We start from the raw sequence: 22,025 nt of genomic DNA, 5'->3' as shown, positions 1-22,025 counted from the left end.
ATCACCTTTAAAAAACTGGGCCTTAATGCTTAATGTCTTTAGAGAAAAACATCACTTGCTCAATGTTAACATTCGGGATCAGTTGGGGGTAGATTTCTCTAATGAAGGAAGTTGGATTAAGAATTACCTTAAGTTCCTGTAGCTGGTCAGGTTCATAGAGTTTTGGAGACAACGCCTGAGAAAGGAAAGCATCAAGTTCCTGGCGACGAAGTATACGGATTCCTGGCCACTGCACCATATACCTACAGCAAAAGTAAACAAAGAACAGTTACTAACCTTTCTGTAACTGCTGTTCTTCACAATACGTTGCGTATGTCCATTCCATGTAGGTGTCTGGACTCCAATGCACAGCTGGAGAGTTTTGATCCTTAACAGTTACTGTCAGGACAGCCTGAGTGCCCTCTGCTGTCTTGTGCACATTACGCAGGCATAAAGGACTGAGCCATCCCAGGATCCCCTCAGCTCCTTCCTACCAGGATGACACTGATAGAAATGGGAAGGAGGGCAGTGTGACGTTGCACTCTATATGATTTTATGCAAATATGCTAGTGAGTTTGAATATAATGTAACTGGAATATGCTTCATGCAAAAGATCTCTTGTAAAGTATAATTACAAAGCTTATAATCTACTGAGTGCGGTCATCCTATTTGTATAAATGTATCACTCTTGTATCTGAAACTAGAAATATAAAATAACTCTGAGGGCCTACTGTAATTATGCAAAGCGTGGGCCATTAATGGTGGTTTGGAATCTTGATGGCTTCCATTAACCAGGACAATTGCCTGTGGGCAGCTCTGTTTGCAGGTAGGCCTTCCTGTGAGTCAGGCTGGGAGGAATGAAAGCTTGGGGTCTTATAGTGACGTGATCATGTCACCTGAACTGGAATCCATCTTTAATCTGCTGTTTTTCTATTGAGAAAGAGAGGTGGGAACCCAGAGGGACAAAGGATTCCCGCCTTATGCAAAAGATATATAAGTGGGTGGAACAGAACAAAGGGGGCAGCCATCATGAAAAATCCCCTAGCTACCACCTGAGCTGGAACAAGGACTGTACCAGGGGAAAGGATTATGCCCAGACTAGAAAGGCATCCAATCTGTGAAAGAAACGTATTGAAACATCTTTGAGGGTGAGATTTTATCTGTATTCAGTTTATTACTGTATTAGACTTAGATTTGCATGTTTTGTTATTTTACTTGGTAATTCACTTTGTTCTGTCTGTTACTACTTGGAACCACTTAAATCCTACTTTATGTATTTAATAAAATCACTTTTTACTTCTTAAATAACCCAGAGTATGTATTAAAGACAGGAACATTCCTGTAAGTTGCTTTCAATGAAGTCTGCAGCTTTGGGGCACGTGGTTCAGACCCTGGGTCTGTATCAGAGCAGACTGGTGTGTCTGGCTCAGCAAGACAGGGTGTTGGACTCACAGGCTGGCAGGGAAAGCAGGGGCAGAAGTAGTCTTGGCACATCAGTTGGCAGTTCCCACGGGGGGTTTTGTGATCCAACCTGTCACAGGCAGGTCGTGGAATGAACACATGCAACACATCTCAAAGAACAACAGAAAGGTTAGTGAAGGACGGTTACTCACTTTTGTAACTGTTGTTCTTCGAGATGTGTTGCTCATATCCATTCCAATTAGGTGTGTGCGTGCCGCGTGCACGTTCAGAGACTTTTTACCCTAGCAACACTCGGTGGGCCGGCAGGTCACCCCCTGGAGTGGCGCCGGTATGACGCCTGATATATACCCCTGCCGGCCCCTCTGCTCCTCAGTTCCTTCTTGCCGGCTACTCCGACAGTGGGGAAGGAGGGCAAGTGTGGAATGGATATGAGCAACACATCCTGAAGAACAACCGTTACAAAGGTGAGTAACCGTCTTTTCTTCTTCGAGTGCTTGCTCATATCCATTCCAATTAGGTGATTCCCAAGCCTTACCTAGGCGGTGGGGTCGGAGCAAGACATTGCGGAACGTAAGACCGCTGAGCCGAAGGCGGCATCGTCTCTAGGCGATGCAAACGTATGGATGGAAGACCAGGTAGCCGCACGGCAGATGTCCTGTATGGGAACATGGGCCAAGAACGTGGCAGATGAGGCTTGAGCCCGAGTAGAGTGGGCAGTGAGATGGCCCGCCTGAGCATGAGCCAAGTCATAGCAAGCCCGAATACACGATGTAACCCAAGATGCAATACGCTGGGAAGAGATTGCCATGCCCTTCATACGTTCCGCCACCGCCACGAATAGCTGAGGTGAGCGCCGGAAGGGCTTGGTCCTCTCGATGTAGAAGGCGAGAGCCCTTCGGAAATCCAAAGTATGGAGCTGTTGCTCTCGTCACGATGAATGCGGTTTTGGACAAAAGACTGGCAGGAAGATGTCCTGGTTAACGTGAAAGGCGGAGACGACCTTAGGGAGGAACGCCGGGTGTGGTCGCAGCTGTACCTTGTCCTTATGGAACACAGTATATGGAGGATCCACAGTCAATGCACGAAGCTCCGAGACTCGTCTAGCCGAGGTGATAGCGACTAGGAAAGCTGTTTTCCAGGAAAGGTATTGCAGCGAGCATGTGGCCAAAGGCTCGAAAGGGGGCCCCATGAGCCTGGTTAAGACGAGGTCCAGGTCCCAGGTAGGGGTAGGCCGTTTGACCTGTGGGTATAGTCGCTCCAAGCCCTTGAGGAATCTGGAAACTATAGGGTGGGGAAAAAACGGAACTGCCAGCTTCCCCCGGATGGAAGGTGGATATAGCCACAAGATGTACTCGCAGAGAGGAGATCGCCAACCCCTGCTGTTTGAGAGACCACACGTAGTCCAGGATAGTGGGGACTAATGCAGAATGTGGAGAATGGCCGTGCTGGTTACCACCAGTGGCAGAAGCGCTTCTATTTTGCGAGGTATGTCGAGAGCGTGGAGGGCTTCCTGCTCCCCAGCAACACCTGCTGTACTGCAGCGGAACAGCGCAACTCCGACTGGTTTAACCAGACAGGAGCCATGCAGTCAGATGAAGGGACCGCAGGTCCGGATGGTGCATCCTGCCAAAGTCTTGTCTGATCAGGTCCGGCCAGAGCGGCAGGGGAATTGGGTCTGCCAGGGACAGTTCGAGCAGCATAGTGTACCAGTGCTGCCTCGGCCAAGCCGGAGCGATCAGGATGAGGCGAGCTCTGTCCCTTCGGAGCTTAAGCAGGACTCGGTGGACAAGAGGGAACGGTGGAAAGGCGTAACAGAGGCGGCCCGTCCACGGAATCAGGAACACGTCCGACAGAGAGCCCGGGGAGCGACCCTGTAGGGAGCAGAACACCTGGCATTTCCTGTTCATTCTGGAGGCAAACAGGTCTATGTGGGGAAAGCCCCACCTCCGGAAAATCGAATGGAGAACGTCCAGACGGATAGACCACTCGTGAGATAGGAAGGACCTCCTCAGGTGATCTGCGAGGGTGTTCCGTACCCCCGGGAGAAAGGAGGCCACTAAATGTATGGAGTGGGCTATGCAGAAGTCCCACAGGCGTATCGCTTCCTGACACAGAGGGGAGGACCGGGTCCCGCCCTGCTTGTTGATGTAATACATGGCCATTGTGTTGTCCATGAACACTGCAACACAACGGCTGTGTAGATGGCGCTAAAACGCTTGGCATGCCAGCCGGACCGCTCTCAGCTCTCACACATTGATGTGGAGCGTCAGCTCCCGGGGTGACCAAAGGCCTTGGGTGCGCAGGAGCCCTAGGTGGGCACCCCAGCCCAGCGAGGACGCGTCCGTTGTTAGGGACATGGAGGGCTGGGGAGGATGAAACGGCAGGCCCACACGCACTCAGGATGATGTCTTCCACCAGTCGAGGGAGCCTAGAACATCCGGCGGAATTGTCAGGATTGTGTCTATGGTGTCCCTGCCCGGCCGATAGACCAACGCGAGCCAGGTTTGCAGAGGGCGCATTCGCAGTCTTGCATGCCTTGTGACGGAGGTGCATGCAGCCATGTGCCCTAGGAGAGCAAGGCAAGTATGAGCAGAAGTGGTTGGAAAGCTCTGAAGACTTTCGACAAGGGAGACTATGGTTTGGAACCGATGCAGGGGCAAACTGGCCGTTGCAAGGTTGGAGTCCAGCATTGCCCCGATAAATTCTATCCTCTGCGTAGGCACCAGGGTGGACTTGTCCAAATTGATGATTAAGCCTAGATGCACAAACAGCTCCCTGACGATGGCGACATGGCTGAGCACCTGTGCCTCCAAAGTCCCTCGGATAAGCCAGTCGTCGAGGTAAGGGAAGACGTGTATTCGACGACGGCGCAGGGAAGCAGCGACGACCGCCATACACTTCGTGAAGACCCGAGGGGCCGAGGAAAGACCAAAGGGAAGGACAGTAAACTGGTAGTGACCCTGATTTACCACAAAACGCAGATACCTCCCGTGCGGGGGATAAACTGCAATGTGGAAATATGCATCCTTCATGTCGAGAGCAGCATACCAATCTCCGGGATCCAGGGAAGGAATGATGGTTCCTAGGGATACTATGTGGAACTTGAACTTTTTGATGAATTTGTTCAGTCCTTGCACGTCCAGGATGGGCCGGAGGCCCCCTTTTGACTTGGGGATTAAGAAATACCGGGAATAAAACCCCTTGCCCCTTAACTCCTCCGGGACTTCCTCTATAGCTCCGATCGAGAGGAGCTTGCGAACCTCCTGAATGATGAGTTGCTCGTGAGAGGGGTCCCTGAAGAGGGACGAGGAGGGGGGGTGGGGAGGAGAAATAAACTGAAGACGGTATCCAAGCTCCACCGTATGTAGGACCCAACGATCTGAGGTCAGCTGGGACCACGCCGGAAGGAACGGGGAAAGGCGGTTGTAAAAGTGAAGAGGATCCAGGGAGGGAATTGGTACACTGCTCTCGGGCGTACCCTCAAAAGTTTGCTTTGGGTCCCGGTGGTGGTTTGGTGGGACCGGAATTGTTGCCCTCTTGAGGCCCAGACTGACGTCTGCGGGTAGTACGGCCTCGTCTCCAGGCAAGATCCTGTCTTGGCCGAGGCGGGGGGTAAGGGCACTGAGGTGGGAGCGGAAGGACCGTCTCTGAGTCTGGGGTGTATGCATTCCCAGCGAACGCATAATAACCCGGTTGTCCTTCAGACTCTGTAGTCTGGGGTCTGTCTTTTGCGAGAATAGACCTTGTCCATCGAATGGCAAGTCTTGAATGGTGTATTGTAGCTCAGGCGGTAGGCCGGACGCTTGCAACCAAAATATGTGGTGCATAGCTATGCCAGAGGCGACCGTTCTGGCTGCCGAGTCGGCGGCATCTAAGGAGGCTTGTAGTGAAGTTCTCGCGACCCTCTTCCCCTCCTCTAGGAGGGCTGTAAACTCCTGACAGGAGTCCTGGGGAACCAACTCGGTAAACTTGCCAACAGCTTCCCAGGTGTTGTAGCTGTATCGGCTTAAGAGGGCCTGTTGGTTCGCCACCCGGAGCTGAAGGTCTCCAGCAGAGTAGATTTTCCAGCCCAGCAAATCCATGCTCCTGGCCTCCCTATATTTTGGCGCGGGAGCTTGTTGGCCGTGGCGCTCCCGTTCGTTGACTGATTGTACCACCAACGAGCAGGGGACGGGATGCACGTAGAGGTACTCATACCCTTTGGACGGCACCATGTATTTTCGTTCTACTCCCCTGGCTATGGATGGGATGGAAGCCGGGGACTGCCAGATGGTGTCTGCTCTGGCTTGGATCGATTTGATGAAGGGGAGGGCCACCCTGGTCGGTGCTTCCGCTGATAATATGCTAACCACTGGGTCCTCCACCTCAGGAACTTCCTCTACAGGAAGATTTATATTCTGGGCAACACGCCGCAGAAGATCCTGATGTGCTCGGAGATCAATTGGCGGGGGCCCCGATGATGATGTGCCCGCTACCGCCTCATCCGGGGAAGAGGAGGATGATAACCCAGGGATGAGTGGATCCGGGACTGACGCCTCGTCCTGGGGGACCTCCGTTTCCGGAACATCATGCTGCACAAGTGGATGTGCAGAGTCTTCCTCCGTACCAGTGGGGGGAGGACGGCTGACTGTGGCCTCTGGTGCACGGTGCTCCGAGTGGCTGGAGCGTGCTGGGCCCATTGGCTCGCCCTGGGCTTGGTGATAGGCCCAAAGTGTCCAAAAGGACCACTGAGGTGGTCCATGGTCCAAGTGGGCCTGCGCATCTGAACTCCTGTAGGAGGCGCTGTCCGCGTGTGAGGAGGCGGACGGGTGACGCGATGGCCACGGAGGAGCTGAAGTTGATTGGGCCAGGTCTCTGCGCCCATAGAGCTCAACTCTGCGCGGTACCAGCGAACGGTACCGGGAACCGTGGCGGTATCGGGAGCGGGAGCGGGACTTGCTACCAGCGCGGTGCCGGGAGGTCGACCGGTGCCTTATATCATCGTGCCAGGATCAGCTGTGATAAGTACGTCGGTGCCGCGATCTGGACCGGTGCCAAGAGTACCACGACGGCGACCGGGATCTCGAGCGGTGCCGCGAGTACAACCGGTTCCATGGAGAACGGTACTGGGACTGCGAGCAGCACCGGGATCGTGAGCGATGTCGAGGCCAAGAGTGATCTCGGGATCTGGATCGGGACCGACCGTGTTCAGTGGTGCCCGGTGAACGTGGTCGCACCATGGTGGGTTTGCCCAGCGACTGAAGAACCCGCACCGGCAGTGCCGGGGGTTGGGGCAATTCGGGCTCTGTTAGAGTGATTAGATCCCGCACCGCGGAGAAGGTATCCGGCGTGGAGGGCGCGACGAGCTCAACCGCAGCGCGTGCTGGGAAGCTGGTAGGCACCGGACTCAACGGCTCCTGTGAAGCTGGAATCGACGGTGCGGAGACAAGCAGTGCCGCGGCAGTTGACGGTGCCAGGCGGTCTGTCTTGGAGATACGCTCCGACTGCGGCGTAGCTGTAGTTGCCGCAGGAGCCTTGTGCTTCTTGCTCCTCGGGGAGAGGGAATGGTGCCGGCTGGAGGGTTGGGCTGGTGAAGGGTGGGGACCAGGAGCCTTTATCAGTGCCGGGCGGAAGAGGCGCTTGGTCCCAGTGCTGGAGTCGGTGCCGAGGATGGAGGAGTTAAAGCTGCCTCCATCAAAAGCTGTTTCAGGAGAATGTCCCGTTCCCTCTTTGTCCGAGGCTTGAACACCTTGCAGATCCGGCACTTGTCCGCAAGGTGGGATTCGCCTAGGCACTTTAAACAGGAGTTGTGTGGATCTCCTGTGGGCATTGGCCGATGACAGGCCGTGCAAGGCTTGAAACCCGGTGAACCGGGCATGGGCCCCGGTACTGGGGGAGGAGAAGAGGCGAGCCCCTGATCCTCTTTAACTATATACACAACTATAAAAACTATTAATTTAAATACTAACTAGAACTACAGTAAAAGAACTATATACACAATACTATACAAACGAGTGAATCGCTAGGGAGATGGGGAACAGCTAAGCCGCGCTCCACTGTTCCAACAACCAACACGGGCGGTAAGAAGGAACTGAGGAGCGGATGGGCCGGCAGGGGTATATATCAGGCGCCATACCGGCGCCACTCCCGGGGGCGACCTGCCGGCCCACCGAGTGTTGCTAGGGTAAAAAGTCTCCAACGAACATGCACGCGGCGCGCACACACCTAATTGGAATGGATATGAGCAAGCACTCGAAGAAGATCCATTTTTCCTTCTTTGAGGGATTGCACTTGTCCACTCCACTGTAGGTGGTTCACAAGCAATTCTATTTGGAGGCGGGATCAGAATCCATTTGAACAAAAAGACTGGAGGAGCACTCATCCAAATTTAGCTCCATCTCTAGATTGCTAAGACTGCATAGTGAGAGGCAAACATGTGACACTATGACCAGGTTGCTGCCTTGCAAATGTCCAGTATTGACACATGAGCCAGAAGAAATGCCTCAAAGGCTGCGTGGGACCTAGTTAAATGACCCAATACTCTATCCAGCAGCTCTGCATTAACCAACTGCTAACATAAGCGAATACAGCTGGATAGCCATGCCAAAATCCTCTGTGTAGAAACTCTGTCCGCAAATGCAACGAACAACTGAGATGAAAATCTAAATGGCTTAGTTCACTCCAGATAAAGCACAAATCTCTTCTGCTTTCTGGAGTGAGCAGTGACTTCTCTCTCTTGTTACTCTGAGGCTTTGGGAAGAAGGATGGTAAGTAAATCTGCCTACTTGATGTAAAAAGAGGAGACCATTTGCATAACAAATCTTGGATGGGGATGAATGCAGACTTTGCCTGCATAAGAAATCATATACAGAAGATGTGATACTAACATCCTCAACTCCCCTACTCTCCTGGCCAATGTAATGGCTACTAAAAATGCTACTTTCACTGAAAGGTGTAACAGACTATCAGGTCACTAAAAGCTGGAAGTGGGGACCCATCAACTTGAAGACTAAATTCAGGCCTCATGGCGGAATAGGGCTCTGTACTTGTGGAAACATCCTGTCCAAGCCCTTTAAAAATCTTACAACCATCAGTCTGGAAAAAAGATAATGGTTACCCACAGAAGAGTGGAACACTGATAGAGCTGCTACGTGTACCCTAACTGAGCTAATCTTTGATGTTTCAGATACAAAAGATAGTCCAGCACTTACTGAATAGAAGCAGGAACTGGGGAGACCCCTTTCAGCCTCAATCAGACAGAAAACCTCTTCCACTTTGCCAGTTGTCATCCTTGATGGTTTTCTACTATTTAGCAGTACCTCCTGCACCTCTCTGGAGCAGGACTCCTTGGCTGACATCGGTAGAGAAGTCTCCAGGCCATCATGTGAAGGGCCTGGAGGTTGGTGTGAAGGAGGTGGCCACAATTCTGCAAAGCTAGGACAGTGTGAAGCAGGAATAACGGAGGGGGACTGACAGAAGTACAAGAGCTGTGAAAGTCAGTCCTGACGGGACCACACTGGCACGATCAGTGTAAGACTGGCCTTGTCCTGTTTCGCCTTGCACAGAACTCCGAACAGAAGAGGTACGGGGCAAAAGCATATAGCAGACCCTCTGACCAGAGCAGCAGAAAAGCATCAGTCAGTGAACATGGGTTGCGACCTGCTCCGGTGACATTTTGCGTTGTCCTTTGTTGCAAACAGATCCACTAAGGGGGTTCCCCAGAGCTGGAAAATGGACCTTGCTATGTCTCGGCGAAAGGGACCGCTCCTGGTGATTGATGAACAACCTGCTTAGGCAGCCTGCCAGTGTGTTCCGAGCCTCTTAGAGGTGGGCCTCCTTCAGAAATACAGAGTTGCTGAAACAGAAGTCCCAGAGTAGAACTGCTTCCTAGCTAGTGAAGTTGGGGTTACATAAAACCTAGTGATCACAGTGCTGGTTGGCACAAATATGTGCACTCCCTGATGTGAGGAAGGAATGCTATGCAAGCTAAAAGAATAAACACCAGGGAGCTGCAGGTTATGTACAGACTGAGATCTTGGGAGACCAAGACCTTGTGTTTGCAGGTATCCCAGGTGAGTTCTCCCACCTCAGATCCAGGCATCCCTGACTAAGGTAAGTGAATGCTGAAGCTGAGTGAAAGGAACTCCCCTGCATACATTGGTTGGGACTACCCATCAGTCTATGGAGTATAAGATGCAACTTGCGACATGCGCTAACACACCTATGTGGTGCCACCTTGGAAAATACACCTGTCACCCAGCCCTGAAAGAGTCTCAGGCACTGTCTGGCATACCCGACCATGTAAGTGCATGTGGCATGTGCCTCAGCAGTCTTAAATAGTGATGGTGAGAGGATAAGCTTTAAGTTCAGAATGAGATTTTGAATGGCAAGAAACCTTGTCTGTATAGCAAGGTCCTAGCTGTTGTCAACTCCAGAACCGCTCCAATAAATTCTATTTTCTGTACTGGAGATAGGAGTGACTTGTCTGTGTTGCTTTCAGGATCAGGACATATCAGGAGTGAAACCTCTTTCTCCTGAACAAGGGAGGGACTCTCTACAGCTCCTAACAAGGAGAAGCAAATATATATCTTGCAGACTTGCTTTCTTGTGAGAGTTGTCCCTGAAGAGGGATGGGGAAAGGAAAAGGAAAGGCAAAAATAAAACAGAGCAAATATTCCACTTCTGCCATGCTTACAACCCACCAATCTGTTGCAACGTGGGCCCAAGCACTACTGAAATGGGACAGGCATTTTGGAAGAACTGGAACAATATAAGGATGGCACTCTTGGAATTAGTAGACTGCTCTCAACCTACCAGTGAAAAATTAGTTCTCGGAAGATGCTGCCTGCCTTGAACCAGTGGCTGCAGATACAAAGGGCAGTGATGGGGGTTACCATTTGTAATCTCTGCTCCTTCTCTATGATAGGTCTTGGACTCAAGGAGTAAATCACTAAAAACACTGAGACTGATGAGGACAGAACACCTTCTACTTCACTGCTGGAGTGTAAATGCCCAGGGTCTACAGAGTTGCTCTAGAATCTTTGAGACTATGCAGAGTCTCGTCTGTCTCTTCTGAGAAGAATGGCTGCTCACAGAGTAAGCCCTGAATGGTCTGTTGCATCTCTGGAAGGAGGCCAGAAGAGTGCAACTAGGATGAGCGCCTCCCGTGAAGGCAGAGGCCATGCTGCATGAAGCAGAATCTGCTGCATCGAGACATGCCTGTAGAGCTTTTCTGGTGACCAACTTGCCTTCCTCTATCCAAGTGAGGAACTCCTGTTTTGCCTCAGATGAGAGCTTGTCTTTCCATTTCAAACCCATCCTCCACAGAGTGAAATCAAAGCATCCCAGTAGAGCTTGCTGGTTCACAATGTGAAGTTGTAATCCACCTGTGGAATAAAGCTTCTTCCCAAATAAGTCCAACTTCTTGTCCTCTTTATTGTTTGGTGCTGAAGTCTGGTGTCCCTATCGTTCCTTTTCATTGGCTACTGCAACTTCAAGGGACATTGGAGGAGGATGGTTATACAGTGCTCAAACCCTCAGGGAGATAGTACATTCTCTCTACTCTTTCAGCAGTCAGAGGCAGGGAAGATGGAGTCTGCCAGAGAATCTTGGTGGGCTCTAAGCCACATTTATTGGCAGAGCTATTCTAGGTGGAGCTAGATTAGAACATGCACTAGCTTGCGGAATTTTTCCCACTCCTCGAGGTGGATATCGTGCGCCATAGCCATCCTCCTCACAGCTCCTGATGAGTCTTAAAATAAATCACCCAGAAGTGAAGAAATAGGCTCCACCATGACTGTCTCATCAGGAGAGGAGGAAGAGGATACTAATGGTTCAGTTCCTACAGTTGCTCATGTAAGAGATCCCAAGTCTGTTCAGTACCAAGATGCTTGTGGCAACAATGCTCCTGGCACCCAGTAGGTGGAGCCAGCTGAGATGGCTTCAGGGATGCTCTTGACTGAGATGGGGAACCTACAGGTCCCAAAAGGGCCACTAGTATGTCCCTGGACCCCAGCTATACACAACCCAAGGATCCCTTCTGTAAACTCCCTGCAGGTACTGTGGCAGAAGCCCAGGCGGGCAGGTGGCATCTCTCCCCCAATGGGACCAGCGAGGTTGGGAAACATAGGAACCTACTTCAGAGTCTGATAAGGATGAAGCTTTTCCTTGAGAGCAAGGTGGTACTGTACCCGTTGGGACTGCAAAGGAAGGCCAACTCTGCAGCGGAGACAGGGATATCATCTGTGCCTTTCCCTTAGATGGTACCAGTGTCATTGGTACCTTGATGCCATGGAGGGAAAGGCACTGGAGGTGGTACTATAGTCACTGGTGCCAGGTGAGACCACTGGTGATGGCAACACTGAGGTTCAACAATCCTTTCGCAGCCTCAGGAGTAGACTGGGTACCAGAAAGATTCTGTATGGTACACTGGGGCAAGGAAATGGCAATGAAGATGCTTAGGGAACCAGGCTCGACAGGTCCACATTGGCCTCTGGAGTCAACGAACTCCCCTGTCTAGAGGTGTGCTCTGGGGAGTGCTTCCTTTTTGATCCCCCATCTGAGTTTTTATTAGAGATCATCCTCTTTGATGATCCTCATGCTGAGTCCGATTCTTATGCCTCTTCTTCGGTACTTGGGATCCCAGTCTGCCTCTCAGTACCAGTAGCATGGCAGGTGCACTACTGACCAACACCAAGATGCTCTGTATCCAGAGCAACGTAGAGGGCTCAGATGGAGGCCACAGAGCCAATTCAATGAGCAGATATTTTAACATGACTGCCCCATCTTTTTTCTGAACAGGGTTAAAGCCCTTACAAATGCTGCACCCATCCCTTACATGAGCTTCCTCCAGGCACTTAAGGCAGCTGGGGTGAGGTTCTCTATTTGGCACCTCCTTACCGCAACAGTGGCAGGGTTTGAAATCCAGAGAGTGTGGGGGATACCTCCAGTACTGGGGCTGGTACATGCTCAAACAATAAAAACAATTTTTTTAAACTAACAAACTGAGTAACTACTACACTACACTAACTACAAATAGGTAACATATATAGGTATCAAGAAAGACTTGCAGGAGCAAGGACAGGGAGCTTCAATAACCGTAACAGGTGGTAGGAAGGCACTGAGGTAGGTGTGGGGGTCTCAGCCCTTTATGCCTGCCCAACGCATACGAGACAGCAGAGGGTATTCAGGCTGCCCCAACAGGTACTATCAAGGGAAAAAGCTCTAACTGTGCACTGGAGAGCACAAATACCTACAGTGGAATGGACATGTGCAATCACTCAAAGATGACTTACTGAGAGTCCTTACTTTAACAGCTAAAGTAAACAGTATTACTGTGTGAACAGAAAAGCCACCAGAATGAAGCCAAAATCTTTTTGTTCAGGCTTCAAATTAAAAAATAAGACATAGCTAAAAAGATTGAAGTGATTTCTTAGGGTTTAATGACAGACAATATTTTGATAATGCTGCTAATTACAAATGACAAATGAATTATTGTTTGCAGTACTGTTGCAGCCCTAATGATCCCATGAGAGAGACACAGTAGGTGAGTTCTGTGTAGTTCGACAGCTTGTCTCTTTCACCAACAGAAGTTTGTCCAATAATTAATTTTTGTTTTTGCGGATCCAAATACTTTTGCATACTATAAAAATGTGTATTTGGTCAAAAGTTACTCAAAGAAAAATACTAATGTTGTTTGACAATATTTTTACATTATACCCCTTGAGCTGGCTCCTTAGAGTAGATAAATTAGGAAAATATCCATTATGTGATGTAAATGTCCAAGCAAAATATACTGATGAGACACTGCCTGTGAACTCACCCCACAGCACACATGATCATCAGAACCCCACACTGCTTTCAATAACAAAGGGTTAAATACCATAAAAATACTACCTAAAGCAGAAATGTACGATGATACATATAAAAATAAGACATAATGGCGTAGTATAAAGGCTTCATCAACATGAGTCAGAGATGAACACATTACTCAGAAATGAAGTCACAGAAAGTTGTACGCGGGTCATTCCAAACAAGTGCCAATAAAACTTTTATACCTCACAAACTATTTTTGTTACATCACAGAAAAACTATTTTAAAACGTGTTCAAGGTTTTATAAAATATTATTGGAACTATTGTATTCTACTCCTACAAAGCCAAGTGCCTTATTTATAATTCCACCCCACCCTTTATCACCTTGGTCGAAACCATGAGGCAGTACCAAGGGCACATGCGCAGATCAATTGACACTACAGCTCTACCTCGATATAACGCTGTCCTTGGGAGCCAAAAAATCTTACCGCATTATAGGTGAAACCGTATTATATTGAACTTGCTTTGATCCACTGGAGTGCGCAGCCCCGCCCCTCCGGAGCGCTGCTTTACCGCATTATATCCAAATTCGGTTATATCGGGTGGCGTTATATTGAGGTAGCGGTGTACTACTTTTAAAAGCTCCGGTTCTGGGTCCATGCTCACAACCCTCAGTGGAATACAATAACCATTGCTCAAAGAAAAACTATACATGACTCAAAAGGCAAGAGAAATTAATATTAAATTGGAGGCAAACTTACATTTATCATCTCAAAAATATACCTAAAATCTCTCTTCCATTCGTATAAATCTCACCTTTCAGCTTGAGATTTTGGGTCCTGCCAGATTAAGAAGCAAGAGCTGGGTCTTACTAGGTGACTATGGATTCCCGCCCCCTCCCCGCCAAAGGTATAGGAGTGCTCATTCCTAATTCAGCTCCAAAATTGAAGGCTAGTCTCTTCCTTCTTAATTCTGCACACGTCATGTGGGCCTGTCAAAACAAGTAAGGGGACCAGCAAGCCTAATACAGCGAATCCTAGTACCTGGTAAATGGGAAATCATTTACATGAGCTTTCCAAACCCATAAAGCCACTAAGCAATTATTTTCTGCAGCACCATTTGGGGTTTTTTTCAGAACGTACAGTGCCAGTTTCTGTGACCCAAAAAGCAATGTTTGTGTCTGGCTACTTAGAGGCCTTAAATATAACAAGAAACTATGAGAAAACAGCCATTTTTTCTTCTTTCAACTCCCTATGGAATTAGCAGAAAAACTGACAAGTAGCTAGCACACTTTTAAGAATCATAGAAGTGAGGAAGTCATTTCTTCCAAAAATACTTGCAATATGAATTATTAATTTTCAAAGTCACAGTTTAATGCAGGATTAGAGAAAGACTTGCTAGAGCAATATATTATACAACGTAGTAACATTTCTTTTATGCTATTTTAACTTGTGATAAACCCTCACCTTAATACACAACAGAGCACCATAAGATGAGTGGGCACATTAGCTGGATTGAGCATTGCTGGTGTATCTGATCTCATACAGGCCAAAAATGCTCTCATTCTTCGGTTCTTGTCCTCTACTGCTTTTCCGAGCCACAGCTTCTTCAGATTGGGACAGGTCCATTCCCTGAATGCAAGCGCTTCCACCAGCTCAGGGGTCTGGGGAGATTTTCCTTTGTAAGCAGCCCATTCTTTAATTATCACTGGTGAAACTGCAGAACAAAAACAAATTGGAAAAAAAATTAAAAGACTTGTATATTTTAAACTTCATATACAGATAGCCTCCCCATTTAAATCAATAGGTCATTTTAACCCAGGTGGCATTTAGATGCTATATTGGCTGTACTGATTCTGTACCATGTATGCTAATTTGCATGACTAGTAGCCAACCAGCAAGGTCCTGAAGGATTATTTCTTTCATATGCACTCACTTCAACACATTCTCTAATATGCAAAAGTTTTCATAAAAAACACAAATATATTGTAAGAATATTACTGTCAACTTGTTTTTAACCTAATTAGTTTATTATCCAAATTATTTTTCTCTATCATAATGGCACAATGGAAGATAAGTTACTTAATTTCTCTTTTTACACAGATATTCTCCTAATTAGGTTTTACATGTTTGATTAAAGAGTTGGAGGTATGTAAAATGAAGAATATTTCCCAAAACAGCACATAAATACAAAATACTTCCTAAGGATCGGCTACTTTCATCCCTGCTTTATTTTTGTGCAGCTAATGATGATGAACAGGTGGCAGAGCTTTACAAAACAAAAGAGGAGGACTGGAAAGGAGGGGTGCATAGGGAGTGGAAATGTAAAAGGAAGCCTTGGGCAGTGATATCTAATGTTCATTTGACAGCTGTGATAACCACACAGGCCTGGTGGAAAGGGGTCCTTGGACATGGGGGCAGGCTTCAAATCAGCTGTGATATGACAAACTGATGTAACTCTTCACTCTCCTGTCAAATCTGTTCTCTGCGAAGACACTGGTTTGGTTAAGGAGAGAGAAAACTGGCATCCCCCTACAATACCTGGGTTTTGCTTTGTGGGCTGTCTGCCCTGGGGGTAGGAAAACATCCTCTGCCTTTGCTGGTGGGTACTTGTATGGCTTTTTGTAGGGAGACAGTGTGTAAATTCCGACATACCATAGTGTGACCCTTGAGTTCTTGAGGAAATAGAGTACTTTGTCTGTCCTTTGATTGAAGAGCTCCATCTTCTGAAAGGATAGGTCCTCTATACTGAACTGTACTTGGTATGCTCGATGTCGAGAGCTACAAGGCTCATCTGATTGTGACAGCCATGGCCAATGACCTTGCAGATGTATCAGATGTGACCATGGCTGCCTGCAGCATTGTCCTTGTGTCCATCTGGACCTCCTTAATGATCTCCTTCATTTCATCACTGTATTCCTGTAGGTTTTTTGAAAGAAAAGAAGTGACCCTCTCACATGTGAAGCAACTGTATTTAGTGAATAATGCCTGGTAGTTCCCTACTCAAAGCTGCAGTGAGGCTGATGAATGTGCCTTGCATCCAAAAAGGTCTAATTTCTTAGGATCCTTGTCCATATGAATATGTTTAGTGAACTTCAGTTTTTCTTGTACTTGTGTTTGGGTGGGCGTAGAAACACTAAGCCCTTCTAGGGCACGTAATACTTCTTTCCTTTCAACTTCCAAGTGAGCGGAGAAATGGCCAGGATCTACCATAGTCCTTCCAGTTCCTCTATCCACTCGCTAATGAGTAGGAGGGTGAACCTAGCCAGTGCTGTCACACTGAAAATAACAAAAAACTTGAGACTTTTCTTTTATGAATTTGGTCTCAATATTGAAGGTCTCCACAATTCTGGACTAGAAATCCTGGAAGGCTTTAAAGTCACTGATCACGAGAGTGGGGGCTAGGTTGGGGTCACTGCTTCATCCAGAGATAAGAATGTTTCCTTGGAAGGAGACAGGGATCATTGTGGTAGCCCCCGTGTCATCTCCTGCAGCCCCACATGTGTTTCCAGTGTGGATGACTAACCAATGATAGTGCCAGAGAGTGGGATGTCCTCCTCCTGCCAGAAGCACAAGAGGGTAATTTATCTGACATGCAGGATGAATTACCTCAGTAATGCCAATATGGCCAAGCTGAAATACCATACAGATGCTGATGTGGTTCAGACTGTTCAACCCAGTCCCACTTTCAGACCTTTTTGGTCAGTGATCTGAAGCCCTTATGGTCTCCTTGGAGGTCATTCTCCAATGGCATAGGAGATGGATCTCTGCTTGACGTTGTCAAGGAATGTCGGTGATGGTGACAAGTATTTCTCTTCTTCGGAAGATGGTGCCATGGGGAAATATGGAGCTGGTTCCAGTTCTAGTCACTTCTTCAGTACTAGGAACATGCCTCCAGGGCTTATCTTGGGCCCTTACTCAACTCTGTCAGGAGTATCAGTGTCATATTAGTACTGATCCTTGATTGGTTAGGGCCTTTGTCTTTGGAAGAGTGATGTTTCATGAGCTCCCTCAGTTTAAGCACTATCTATAAGATCAGTCTTCTCATGTGAGTCTATGTCCCCTTTGAGTGGAAATAGAAGCCAGCTTTACTCCCTGCCATACACACCTACAGTGATAGACACTGACACAAACTTGAAGCATTATATATCCATGCACATGTGTGTGCAATATATGTTATATATAAAATCTCTCTCTCAGAGAATACCATATAACATGAATGCACAGCTGCTCAAGTTGCCACAATTGGCAACTGAGAAGAAAAAAAATAATAAAAAAAAAATAATAAAAAAATAAAAAAGAATCACAATAACTAGAAGCCTTAGATCTCCCTAGCCCCCGTCACTCTGGTTACAGATCTGGATACTGCATAGAAACCACCCTTGTTACATTGGACAACAATCTCATCCCAGCAATGGGCAGTGATCAGATGTCTATGCTGATATTAGATTTATCAGCTGCCTTCAGTTCCAGTGAACATGAAGTACTATTGACTTGCCTGAAGTTATTTCCATGTGAGAGTGGGATGGGGCTCCTTGAGCAGCTTTGTTTTTTGTGGGCTGAAGCCCCAGAAGACTGTATTTGTATCATCAATCCTAAGGATGTTCCTGGGCAGGGTTCCATCTTGCTACCATTCTTGTTCAGTATATGCACAAGGCCAGGACTGAGTATTTTTGGGTACTTTCTAACTGTATGATCTCAGTGCTGTAGTGGACATTGCAATTATGAAACTTGACTCCTTTGCACAAAAGGAAGAAAATAATGGCTGAAATTCAGATTATAGCTTCCTCCATCTAATTTTTTTCACCAACAGAAGATAAGCTGTGGTCTCATTCCACTTCATATATGCAAGAAAGCTTAAGTTCTTATGTATAATTAGACGTAAGCTGGTATCCAATGGGAAGAACTGGTGGGACTTAAGACCTTGCCCTACAGAGAAGCCCAAGGGCATTCTGAAATCAAATCTGTAAAGTACAAAGCAGCTTTGTTTAGGTCCGAACAATGAAGAAACATCTTGGCAGAAGACTAAATGATTGCAGTGTAACTCTACCCTTACTCAACGGATAAACAGGCAATACTATCATCTTGGTAAATTTAATGTTGGATGAATTAGTCACTATAATTGGAAATTCCATACGAACAAATTTAAGTTAGTTGCCAGGAGGAAAATAGCTACATATAATTTTTCATCCTAATTTCCAAGAAGATTTTGTTTGTTCAACAGGTTGCTTCTTCCTGAAAAAAATTCATGCTTTTCTCTGCATCAGCTCAACAATAAATGTTACTATTTACTGCAAAGGAAAAATACATTTCTCAGTTTTTTTAGAAGGACACAGTCAACTAAAAAATACTTGTGTCAAAAAAAACAAAACAAAAACACAAAAAAGCCCTCTACTTCCCCATGCCAAACTTCCCATTACTGTAAATGAAGGCTATTGGGGGAAAAAAAATCTATTTTTTCCCCAGTTTGTTCACTTTCTGTATATTGTTTAACCATAATCAAGATTTCCTTCGTGTGTGTCTTTCACACAGCGAAAGAGGAGAGAAAAAATGTTAAAGGAAAGCATGAGTGAAAAACAATAAAAACTTTAAAGAAGATTCAGAGGCACATGTACTTATCCTTTTTATACTGAATAGACAGTGTCCATCTAAGTTATTTTTTGCCAGCCAAAACTTATCTCCGTGGAATGTGGTGTAAGGGGGGTCAGCCATGAGAGCTTGGGATTTGCTGACCCTTCTCACTGATGTAATGGTGACTAAAAAGGCTGTCTTCAGAGTAAGGTGATATAAAGAGCATTCAGAAAGAGGTTCAAAGGGGGGCTCTATGTGATTTGTAAGAATAACATTAAGATCCCACCTTGGAGGGCATTCTGTTGACTGGTTGGTAATTATGCAGTAACATCTTTAGAAATCTGGATCCCAGAGGGTGAGAAAAAAACTGAGCATGACTGTACTGGAGGCTAGTGTGGCAAGACTGCATCCAGGTGGACTTTGATAGAAGAGAGTGTCCAAGGTGTTTCAAATATAAAATATAATTGAGGATTTTTGGTACAGACGCCTTCAGTGGGTTGAGATTGTGCTTGGCTGCCCAAATTGCAAATCTTTTCATTTAAAGGAGTAAGTCTTCCTTGTGAAGAGCCTTCTACTTTGCAGCAGAATCTCTTGTACTTGTAGCGCACAGCTTCTATTGGTTGCACTCAGGTGACCAACATCCATTCTATCAAATATTGTGATTTTGGGCATGCATGAAGTACCTCACCTTGTTTCTGTGATATGAATGGACTGTCTTGCAGTAGTACAGAAGCCTAGACAGACATTTTAAGGAGCTATGTTAGCTAGAACTGTCCTGAAGATATCCGTAACAGTATGCCTGCAGCCTGTTTGATTTTGCACATCGCTCCTGGAATCAAGAAAATCGGCACAACTGCATATATGAGACCTTCATCCCACTCTATGAAGAAGGTGTCTTGCAATGATTGAGGGCTCGTGCCTCCCTAGAATAAAAGGTTGGGCATTTCATCATATGGTCTTCAGTGGCAAACAAGTCTATAATAGAATTTCCCATTATACTGGTTTAAGGATGGAGCTGTTCAGAGACCATTTGTGGCTGGAGATGGATTGCTTGTTTAGGAAGTATTTTAGGTTGCTGCTGGCTCTTGGAAGATGAAAAGTGACAGGATATCCCATGTTCATAAACACTATCTATAACTTCATTGACTCTTGATATGGGGTGATAAGAAGGCACCTCCTTGATTGTTCATACAGTACACTGCAGATATGTTGTGGGCAAGAATTTGTGTTCAGTAGAAGAGTCCTTTTGAGACCAAGTCCCTTGTTTATGGACACAGTCCAGATGTTCGCCCCAACCTGTACTTGATGCATCTGTGACCAATATCTTTCAAGGGGAGATATGGAGAAGAGGGCTCTGAACATTCTTGTGGTCTACCCACCAGTTTAGAGCTGATAGGATACACACTGGGACCACCATTTGCATGCTCACTATATGCTGTGGCAATGCAATTCCTTCGTCTCACCAAATTTAGTGCTTCCCCCTCTGGCAATGGCAGGCCTGGGGTAATCAGCCCCACTCGTGGCAGGGTTCGCCTTCCCCCTTCTGTGCTCCCTTGGTCGTACTTTAAGGGTAAGCCTGAAGGTTGGCCTAGAGGATTGATCTTCCACCAAACAAGAAGGAAAATAGTCTCATAAACAAAGAAAACCCAGTGGGGTACCTTTCTCTGCCTCCTCCCGGGTGCAGGGTATCGCCCTGGGGTGTCAGTCCTTCCCCCAGCAGGCCTCAGGTTTGGCAGCTTCCCTTGTGGGAAGGAGTCCACCCTCAAGAAGCTTATTTCCCAACTGCCATTAGCCTGGCAGCAGTGTCTCTCTCTCTTCCCCCATTTCTCTCACCAGAGGAGGGGTTTTTAAAGGCCTCAGGCAGGCCTTAATTGGAAACAGGTGTCCCTCATTGACCTGAGGTAACCGCTTCTCAGCAACTAGGGAAGAGGGCCTTTAACATTCTGGGACTAGTGTATCTGCCTTCTAGCATTCTCTTGCAGCCTTCCAGCCTGACTGTCACAATGCCTTGACCTTAACCAGACTTGTAACGGACACAGGGTGAAGTCTGGCTAGGGGCATCATGTGTGCAAGCAAACATGTGGCCTAGAAGCTTGAGGTAATTTCTTACTGTAGTTGCTGGATTAGATCTGATACCAGTGATTACTGTATGAAGAGAAAAATCCTTCTTCAGAAAGATATGCTTTTGCTAATTTGGAGTTGATTAGGGCTGCTATATAAATCCATGGCATGCCCACACCTTGAATAGTGCATACAGTTCTGGTCACCCCATCTCAAAAAGATAAATTAGAATTGGAAAAAATTCAGAGAAGGGCAACAAAAATGGTTAGAGGCATGGAACAGCTTTCATATGAGGAGAGTTTAAAAAGACTGGGATTGTTCATTTAAAAGAAAAAAAAAGAGATGATCAAGGGGGGAGAATAGGTCTATAAAATCATGAAGGGTGGAGAATGTGAATAAGGAAGTGTTATTTATCCCTTCACAACACCAGAACCAGCAGTCACCCAATGGCAGCAGGTTTGAAAACCAAACATAAGGAATACTTCTTCACACAATGCACAGTCAATCTGTGGAACTTATTGCCAGAGGATGTTGTGAATGTCAAAAGTATAACTCAATTCAAAAAAGAATTAGGTAAGTTTATGGAGGATAGGTCCATCAATGGCTATTAGCCAAGATGGTCAGGGACACAACCCCATGTTCTGGATGTCCCTAAATCTCTGCCAGAAGCTGGGACTAGACAATGGGGGATAGATCGCTTGATAAATTGCCCTGTTCTGTTCATTCCCTATGAAGCATCTGGCAACAGCCACCGTCAAAGACAGAATACTGGGTTAGATGGATCATTGGCCATTTTTATGTTCGCATGTTTTCCTATAAATTCTATTATCTGTGATGAGTCAAAGATGATTTCCCATAATTCACCATGAATCTCAGCAGTTCGCATAGGTGAGAAACATATGTTAAGGTTGTAGCAACTTCCTGATGAGATCTGCCTTTGATCAATCATCTAAATTGGGATAAAAGTGAATGACATCACTTCAGATACGTCACCACCACAGACAGACATTTTGTAAACATTCTTGGTTCTGTGGAGAGACTGAATGGTATCACTTTGTATTGGTACTGACTGTACCCCACTGTGAATTGCAGGTACTTTCTACAGGTAGGCTGGATGTTGATATGGAAGTATGCATCTTGTAGACAGCCATGAAACAATCTTGAGCCTGAAGGTCAAGGATGATGGAGGCTAGAGTTACCAT

At 46.9% G+C, this 22,025-nt stretch overlaps 1 protein-coding gene across 2 annotated transcripts in view; it reads right to left on the bottom strand.

The window, feature by feature from the left end:
• FAM120A (family with sequence similarity 120A) overlaps positions 1-22,025 on the bottom strand; it is a 130,571-nt gene that overhangs the window by 27,143 nt on the left and 81,403 nt on the right. For both annotated transcript variants that reach the window (XM_050957741.1, XM_050957742.1), the window contains exons 11-12: positions 14,659-14,908; positions 128-242 (exon numbers count right to left, since the gene is read on the bottom strand). In XM_050957741.1, coding sequence (XP_050813698.1) covers positions 128-242; positions 14,659-14,908 — 365 coding nt within the window. The remainder of the gene's footprint in view (positions 1-127; positions 243-14,658; positions 14,909-22,025) is intronic.

Source organism: Gopherus flavomarginatus, chromosome 6, assembly GCF_025201925.1.
Source record: "Gopherus flavomarginatus isolate rGopFla2 chromosome 6, rGopFla2.mat.asm, whole genome shotgun sequence".
Taxonomy (NCBI): Eukaryota; Metazoa; Chordata; order Testudines; family Testudinidae; genus Gopherus; species Gopherus flavomarginatus.
Note: the sequence above shows the minus strand (reverse complement) of the source record. Positions and strands in the feature narration are given on the sequence as shown.